General features: G+C 35.1%; 1 protein-coding gene across 2 annotated transcripts; it reads right to left on the reverse strand.

The window, feature by feature from the left end:
• Positions 1 to 1,223: 1,223 nt before the first annotated feature.
• LOC108464428 (protein RRP6-like 2) lies at positions 1,224 to 9,121 on the reverse strand. 2 transcript variants are annotated; one of them, XM_053024235.1, is made up of 14 exons: positions 8,201 to 9,121; positions 7,132 to 7,287; positions 6,688 to 6,846; positions 6,536 to 6,619; positions 5,950 to 6,029; positions 5,788 to 5,838; positions 5,130 to 5,238; positions 4,412 to 4,494; positions 3,903 to 3,948; positions 3,638 to 3,725; positions 3,259 to 3,428; positions 2,326 to 2,664; positions 2,143 to 2,244; positions 1,224 to 1,926 (listed from the first exon to the last, which is right to left on the reverse strand). In XM_053024235.1, exons 1-14 carry the CDS (start codon positions 8,933 to 8,935, stop codon positions 1,354 to 1,356), a joined length of 2,775 nt encoding a protein of 924 aa, XP_052880195.1. In that variant the 5' UTR covers positions 8,936 to 9,121; the 3' UTR covers positions 1,224 to 1,353. The 2 variants fall into 2 exon arrangements, with proteins under 2 accessions (XP_052880195.1, XP_017620215.1); XM_017764726.2 differs by having other exon boundaries at positions 1,224 to 1,929.
• Between the last annotated feature and the right edge of the window lie 250 nt (positions 9,122 to 9,371).

Consider the following 9,371-nt stretch of genomic DNA (forward strand, 5'->3'; position numbering starts at 1 on the left):
CGGAAATCATTAAGGGAAGAACTTAATTGATTGTTTTTGTTAACAGCAGGAATTCAGTTTGGGAGCAAATTCAATATAGGGGTTTAATTGAATTTTTTGTATTTTTGAAGCCTTAAATAAGAAAAAACCCAAATTACATTGTTGGTGCATGGTGTTATGATAGATTCCACGATCCTAGGACTCTGGGGAAATTGAAAGAAAAGCCTCCTATAGAATTAGAAGCAGCAAAAAGTTGAGGCTGTTTCCGGGAAAAAGTCGCCTTTGGTGCCCTGCACCACGCTTCCTCTAGGAACAATCAATCAACTTTGAGTTTTGTGATTGTCTTGAAAAATGGATGACGACTTGGTAACATGCTCTGCTGCCTCCCAAAGTTTAATTGTAACTGCACCAGCCATTGTTTTTCTCCTTATCATTACTAAGAATTGCTTCTCCCAGGATACCAAACCAACCAAAACCATACTATTCCACAGGGCTAATCTGGGATACTTCATGCATAAACAATCAGCTTGTCCCCCTCAGTATTCCAACTAACTTCACCACTAGTGGCACCATGACATTACATTCTTAAGTTCCACAGTTCCCAGCTTTAGAGCTCACAAATAAAGCACTATCACCCACCATCTTTACTTCCTCCCCAAAGCGAGTTTACCAGCGTAGCTGAAATTTGGTTGCCTTCCTAAGAAATGCCCAAACAAAGAAGTATCCCACTCCTTAACCCCTTCCTCAAAACACCACAGTCGTTGAGGGGGAAAGAATTGAAGAGCTCGGTCGAAGCTTGGACCAAACTGTTTTCTCCAATCAATACAAAGATTCCCATTCAAGCCGCCATCATCACTCTTGCTTTGCTGGCTGTTCATGCTCCTAATTTGCATCCAAACCAGATTATATTTCGTTTAATTTTTATTTTTGTTAAAAATTATTGAAATACAAAAGATAAATGATAAATTTATTTTATAATGCTATAAAACAAATTATTTAATACATATTAAATACAATATAGTATTTCTTTTTAGAAGTTCAACAGTTTAAAACCAAATCATAAATCCAATAAACACGAAAGTAATAGATAATTAACACAACTTGCTCTTGTTTTTAATTTTTTAACATCTATTTAATAATTCACTTCGTATTTCTATTTACATTAATAAACATATTATAGCGACTATAGAAATAGCAAAAAGATTATTGAACTTAAAAGAAGAGAAAAATAGTTGTCTGCCGCATTTCAATTTTCAATTTTCATTCTATTGATAGAAGATTTTGATCTCTACATTTTCAAAATAAGATGAAAAAGATGCATTTTTTCTTAAATTCTCTTACATGGATTTTGATATTTTCACCATGGGAGAAACTTCAACGGAAAGTTGCATTTCGATTTCCAGATGCTGGAAATGCAGCTCGCCGTCTAGCTTGAGGAAATTGTTTAGTCCCATCATCGATTTGCAGTCTGTCAATGGCTGAACTTTTCTTCTTACCTGCAGAGTTGGACTGATTTCCAGATTCTTCCCCTACAATTTCTTCTCCAAACTTAACCTCTTTCATGGCTGCTTCATAATCAAATGCCTTCATTTGTGGAACATCAATGGCTTCTTTTGGTTTCTCGACTTTAACCACATTTCTGTTTTGATCATTGATGGACTGCAAGCATTGTTGGAAGCTTGTAGATAATTCTGATAGGGACATAGTTTCATCTTCTGGGCTACTGTTACCATTATTGGTTTCCTTTTTGTTCAAATTATCTTCCAACAGTATGATATTTTCCGATGTCGATTCAGTAGTTTCTATGGTAGGAGGTTCTTCAGGTCGTGAAACTTCCAGTGATCTAGTTGTATCCTTTGTTGCAGGTTCTGGCTGCTCCTTGGTACCCGAAAAGGAGTGAAATGAAAGATCCACTGATGATCTGATCTGCTCCAACTTGCCTTCTTCCTTCTATGTAACATAAACAAGTTTTGCAAGGATAAGGAATTGCTTGCCTTAAAACTACAAATAATTATCATGAGACAGAAATGCAACTGAGGGTTTTTACGAATTTGAGTCACAAAGAATCAAAAGCCAGCATGTACCAAGAGTGAAAGAGAAAAGGAGATCAACTTCCCTCAGATATTACAGTGGACAAAATTGGAGCTAAATAACTTGACTCACCATTTTATCAACATCAGATTTCTTCTCTGTGGCAGCATTCCCCAGAAGTGATCCAAAGCCATGGCTTGGTTTCTTTAGAACTGGAACGGTTGCTCCAGTAGCCTACAGGAACAAATAGTTTAGTTGGCAGCTACTCATCAAAAGACAGATCCCCATGCACCTAAGAAAGTATCAACAACTTACAATCTTTGCTGAAGGTGAAATAACTGGCCAAGCATTTGCTTCTCCACTCAGCCCCGAGATGGTAATACTTTCTCTTTCTCTTGCGGACATCAACATGATGTCTGGCTCAAAAGACAATCTTGTTTGGTTTTTTACCATGTCCGGTCCAGAAATACTGCTTCCAATTTTTAACAATTCAGCTCTATGTTGAGTAGAAGCAGGATGTGCAGTTCTCTTATCCGGCCCCCACATGCCACCATCTATGATTTCTGTCGTATCAATTGCAATTTTTGAGTCTGTAGGAGTCTCAGGAGGTAAGGCTTCCGCTCCCTCATTAACTGCTACATGTTCTCCAGATGCCTGTGGGATAGAAATCTTATGGTCATCCCCATTATAATATTAAATATTCTTTTCAACACTCGAGCATGAGTGTTGGATATGGTTATGTGCCCAACATGAGTATATTTGATTTTATCCAAGTTTTTCTATTTTGGAAAGTCCCTAAAGGGTTATATCCCCATACTCATGCCCAAATATGTGACGGATACAAGTGTTGGACATGGGTACTTCCAAGCAAAAAAAAGTGTTTAAGCAACATAAATGTAAAATAACCAGTTTTCGATCTCTTCTAGCAACAAACTTTAATTTCTAATTCCTATGCAGTAAGGTTTTATCAGATTTCATATAATTAACCACTTAATTGGCATACTCTACGAAGTAGTTTTAATAGGCAGTTTGTACAATTAACCTTATGAGCTGACTTGACTGCCTTTGTTATTTATGTCATATGAACAGCTTAGTAGAACTCTCAACATTGTCTTTTATTTCTAGACAGATGATCATAATCCATTCAAGGAATAAAAGAAAACTTGAGACAATAACAGAAATTGAACAGATTAACAAAACATATTACATATGCAGATTCTGTATTCCAGTCAGTGCAACAGGTCTTACATTTAGCAGGTGCCCCATTCTAAGTTGTTGGGCAGCAGCTTCAAACACAACAGAATTCTGCATAGATTGCCTGATGATGCTAACAACTGTACCAATATTTCGCTCCACATATGGGTGTTTAGATTTCAACAATCGGCGCAACTTGCTAGCCGTTACAGGCATCTGCTTGGCTTTTAGCAGTAGAAGTGTAAGACAAATAAGAACTTGAGTAAAAAAAGAATAGTAATACGACAACTTTAGACACTAGCTGTTTTCTTTTGGATTATTAAACGAAACTTCAACTATCCAAAAATATGTGCATAAATATAGCAATACAGTTAAGCAGCAGAAAGCGCAAGAAATATACTGGAAACTGATTAAAAACTTGAAAAGTTCCTACCAATTTCAAGAAGCACTTTGTTTGGCAAGACGTAACCGGTACTTTCATCCTCAGCACGGGCAATAATGTCTCGCCATTCACAAAGCGCCTATAAGCCATTTAAGTGAGACATAAGTCAAAGTAACGGATACCATCTATCCATCTAATTCTGCACATCAAATGTGTACCAAAATTTAAATTGGACATTTCTTGTGGTTTATCAACCAATCATATGTTATTTTAAAAGTAAAAGGGTCAATCAGATATGAAAACAACTAGAACTTACAGCAACAATTGCTAGCTGCTCAGCATTGAAACCAGCACCCTGCAACCTATAACAAATAGTACAACAAATGCAAAGATTTAGTTTGAGTTTACATCAGTAATGAAATCAGACCTGCCAGTTAGTGCCTGTCTGGTCCAGTACATACCCAAAAACCAGGGAACCAATGAATCCAACCGGAGAAAACTAACTTTTAACTTTTCTTTCATTATTTAATAAAATTATTTTTGTAAGTGATGGCATTTGAACTTTTAACCAATTAGTGATATACTAAATACCATACCATTAAGACAAATACATATATTTTATTAACAAATAACTACATTTAAAACTTACTTAATATCAAAATCACATATTTAACATTTAATTTACATTTTAATTGAATAATCCAGTTCAACCAGTGATCTGGAGGTCACACAGGTTAGACCTCCATCCGGTTTTTTATTCATTGATTTACACAACATTTAAAAATTCAGGCAACCATGTATTGTGTATCTAAGCAAGTAACAAACCCATATATATGGAGATATGAATTCTCCATCAGCAGCTCTTTCTCGTACAGTTGCATACATACATCAGAACTTCGCTTATAAACCTGTTAGCACAAAATTTACTCGTAAGATAACATTCAAAACAACTAGCAGAAAGCTCCACAAAATTCGTACATCCATGTAAATATATTTGAAAAGGTGAACAACGGAACTCCGAAGAGTGAAAAAGCCAATTTTGAAAAAGCTTGACAAAATAATTTGTGCATTGTAAACATTTTTCTCTAGGAAACTGAGGTATTACCCAAAGACTCAAATTATATTCACATGGAACAGTTAATCAACGCATAAATTTCAATTAGCCTCAGCTTTAGGTTCTACATCTAAGCTTGAACAAACTAGAATGCAAGAAGCCAGAAGAATACAGAAAGGAACAGGATCTATGTTACTTAGATAGGTGTAAGTATTTAGATATGGATATGTATCTTATACAATATGTTCAACTTTTTCCCAAGTTTTTCCATGTATTTGAAGATCCTTCAAGAGTCATATCCCCATATCCATGTTCCGATAAGTGTCAAGACACAGGTACTTCAAGAGAATAGAAGAGTCAGATTAACCAATGTGACTAATATTAAGACTACTGGAACCTCTTAGTTTCTTTTCTTCTAGATGGGAAAGTCCTATAATACAAAATACCGTGGCCAATGTAGAAAATGTTAGGAATTATGTAGTATCATACCTCTACCAAAGGAGCATCAAAATGTATGGCTTCCTTGGGCATTGATAGCAATTTGATTCTCATTAAATCATAAATATACAACAAATAATGTGTGTCTTCTCTAGCATATCTGTCATAATAGGAAAGAAACAATCAGTGGACTGACAACAAAGAAAGTTCCCTCTTAAACATTTGAAATCACAGACCCTTAAAACTTTCTTCAAGCTTAAAGAGAAAATAGTATGTTAGCATCAAAAGAACAATCATAAAGATTGCATTTACTTCAAATTGATGAGAAAGTCTAAACTAAATGCTATTTACATATTCAGGTTTGATTGCTTTTCTTTAGATGGATAGAGTTAAGTCTTGACTACAAGTACCCCTTTGGGTACAGGAAAGAATAAAGATGTCACACTTTGAATAAAATTGTTCATAGAGACAACTAAATAAGTGAACCTATAAATGAACTAAAGTTTTTCATCTAAACTAGACGTTCAAAATTAGTAGGTAAGACAATTGCTTTATTTTCTTTCTTACTAGACAAAGCAATCAATTGCCATCAATCATTAACCTTAAAAACAATACAAATTCAGCACTTAACCCATATTAATGAGACAGACAGACAACTGGAGGGTGAAACAGTGAAGACAAAAGATACAGCTTCCAAAAGAAAAGTCACCTGAGCATTTCATCAGGAAGAGGACGCACTCTCCAATCTGCATTCTGGTACCTGCAAAGAGAGGACTAACAAGCTTAATGAAGATAGAACAAATCATTATCAAAGAGGAGAGATGAAGCAAGTAAAAAGCAGAAGATCGAACAAATTTAAATAAAAACCTACTCTTTGTTGGCAGTAACTCCACAGTAGTGTTGCAGAAGATGTTTTAAGCTATTTCTTTCCAATTTCAAGACCTTTGAGGCCTGAGAAACATGCAAGAGAACAAGTCATCGTAATGGTAGGAGTCTAATAAAAAATGTAACCTCAAATTCAGAACAGTCAAATTCATGTTCATTCTAATTGCACTCAAAACTAAGCCTAAGCATTTCTAATCAAGAAAATGACACTTAAGAGCATGGTAATTAGGCTCTAACGAATTTGCAGTAGGCAGTAACATTTCCGAGGCTATAACATGTATAAACTTCAATACATTACATTCCAATGAGATTAGCATCCTCATAAGCATCCACCAATCTGGTTACGATAGTTCAATCATCAAAACCAGAATCGTCATATATGGTCTTAGATACCAGTTTCATATACCCCAATTTACCATCAGGTGTTAATTGTCCCTAACAAAGATTTTCATAGTTAATGGTGCCAAACAGACTTAAATTCTTAAAATATACAGACAAACCCAAGAAATTAACAGAAAATTCTCAAAATAAATCTTCATGTTCATAGAAGTAGCAGGATGACAGTGTAAAACCTGTCCAGTGTCAAAGAGATTGCACAAGTATATGCCAAAGTCCCGTTGAAGCCACAATATATCCTTGTCTGATCCATGCATAACCTATGTGAATTAAGGATATCAAACAATGCAGTAGGCCAATAAAAAGTGTAGCTAACAAAGAGACCAACCTTTTTCTTCATGGGATCCTTGAATACTTCTCTAAGATATGGGCCAATATGAATTCGAAGCTTCAAAGTATCTACAATAAAAGCCTCGGTTCTGGTGGAAATTTGCATCAAGCAAGTCAATCCTTGAAAAGATCGATATTGGTTATGCTCTAAATCAACCTGAGAATAATTACATAGAAATTAGACTCCAGCAAAGAGGTAACATCTTACGAGAATAAAGAAAATAATCCTATGTTTGATGCATATGAAGTCCAGACAAACCGGTTTCCCTGATAGCAGAGATAAATACAGTATACACCATTCTTCAAATCAAGGCCACCAGGCAAACACTTCATTCTATATCCTAGCATGCAGTTATGGAGGAATACTTCATTCTATACCTTAGAATGCAGTTATAGAGGAACGAGTCACCTAAAGTCATATCAAGTGAAATCATATTCTTACCGCAAACTCATCCACATTGCGTAATTTAGCTGCTAACTCCTTCAAATCTTTTACTTCCTCCACCAGCTTGAATGGGGTAGATTCTATTGATGGGGGTCTTATGGGTTCAAGATTTGCTATATCTTTATCCACAAAATCCATAACAGAGAGTTTCTCCTGTAAAAAAGTGCAAAAAAATAAAATAAAATAAAATAAAAAATTTCTCTTATTTTGGCAAGCAAAAAAAAAAAATTACAGGATATAAACCAGCCAACTATTTAGAAACTATTGTTGAACACAGTAGCATGACTGAGCTCTTAAGAACATAATAATGTTCTTAAAAACAAATGCAGCTTTTCCATCATCTAGTTACTATTTGTAACATCACCATTAGCACCAATAAAGAAAATAAGAAAGATGACCTTGATTAAAAGAATGCCTTCCAACAAACAAAATAACAGGAACACCTTAATGGTCTATTTTACTGAAACTCTTTCTTTTTCTTCTATTCCAACCATGCAAGGTTCATTAACTTCAGAAGAATTTTAAAAGACAGTTACATTATTCTTATTCATCTTTCTTATTCATTAAGAGACGTTCTTAAAAACAAATGCAGCTTTTCCATCATCTAGTTACTTTTTGTAACATCACCATTAGCACCAATAAAGAAAATAAGAAAGATGGCCTTGATTAAAAGAATGCCTTCCAACAAGCCAAATAACAGTAACACCTCAATGGTCTATTTTACTGAAACTCTTTCTTTTTCTTCTATTCCAACCATGCAAGGTTCATTAACTTCAGAAGAACTTTAAAAGACAGTTATATTCTCCTTATTCATCTTTCTTGTCTCTATGAGAATCTTTTCAGAGCTATGAAAACCTTCAAGAATTATTTTAATAATTCTAAAATAATTCTAAAAAAAAAAAACTATTACAACTCAAAATCTATCAAAGTTGGAACAAAATAATAATAAAAGCATCAATTCAACTAAAACTGAAAAAAACGCACCACTGCCAATGCCCCTCACTAAGCTACTCAAACAAAAACAGAAATATTAAAGAAAGGCGGAAACGTATATAAAACAACCCACCAGTGGATGAACAAAACGCAAACCGTCCTCACTCCTTTGCAACCAAACATGTTCAAAAGGCTGATTCGAATTGTCCACAAGAATATTGTACTCTTCTTGCGGCTTCCGTATTGTCGGTACATGAAACGGAAACTTCGCTTTCCCCGTCGTCACCATTGTCAATGCCCCTTTCTTCACCTTGGCTCCAGAACAAGAATTGGAAGAACCACCTTCCTTCCCACTCAGTGACTCGCAAACCGAGTCACTTATTAGCCCACTATCCCCTTTCTTCTTTTTCTTCCCCTGAACCAATTGAAACCCGTTATTGTCCAGATCCGACCCGAAAAAGCGACCTGTTTTCTCTTCTTTCACTTGAAATTCGTCCACGGAAACGTCGAATTGTTCCAGGATATCGTCGTTCATATCAACGAGCCAACGATAAGTTTCATCATCGGTTATACGGTCAATGTTATTAGGGAAATGAATCGCATTGTTAGGGTCCCAGGTTTTAGACGACGAACCAATAAATTGGAGCAAAGAATCGGATGTTTTGGCAATTCGATCGATGGGAAGTCTGAAATCGTCGAAGTTGTTAAAGAAATGAAAGTCTTGATTGGAAGGGAGGGTTCGGGAAGAGGAAGCCAGTGAAGAAAGCGAAGACGAGAGAGGACCTGAAGCCAGAGTTTGAAGAGATTGGGCATTTTTGGAAGGTTCAGATTGGGCTTCCATCGCTATTGGATCGTTGTCATTGTTCATGGCTTTTAGGGTTTTAGGTGAAGAAGGGTTAGGGTTTAAGGAAATTTTTGCTCTCTTTTATTTCATTGAAGACGACAAAGGAAAGAAAGAATAACAGAAAAATGGAAAGAAAATTTATTTTATCAAAGAAACTGTAAGGAAAAAAAAAAAACAACAAAGATAGCTAGTTTACACGGTTATTTTATTCACGGTAATTTGAAATAGGATTATATCTATTTTCTCTTTTTGATGTTTAATTTTTTTTTCTCAATTTAGTACTTAAGATATCAATCACTTTTCAATTTGGAACTGAAATTGATAAAGATAACAAAATAAAATAAAAACAGAATTATATTTGCAAAATGAAATTAAGTTCCTTAAATTAAATCAGTAAATTAAATATATTTAAGCTTAGCCTCAGTCTCGGTACACTTCAAACTTGAACAAATCTTTGAAA

This window comes from Gossypium arboreum, chromosome 13 (genome assembly GCF_025698485.1).
Source record: "Gossypium arboreum isolate Shixiya-1 chromosome 13, ASM2569848v2, whole genome shotgun sequence".
Taxonomy (NCBI): domain Eukaryota; kingdom Viridiplantae; phylum Streptophyta; class Magnoliopsida; order Malvales; family Malvaceae; genus Gossypium; species Gossypium arboreum.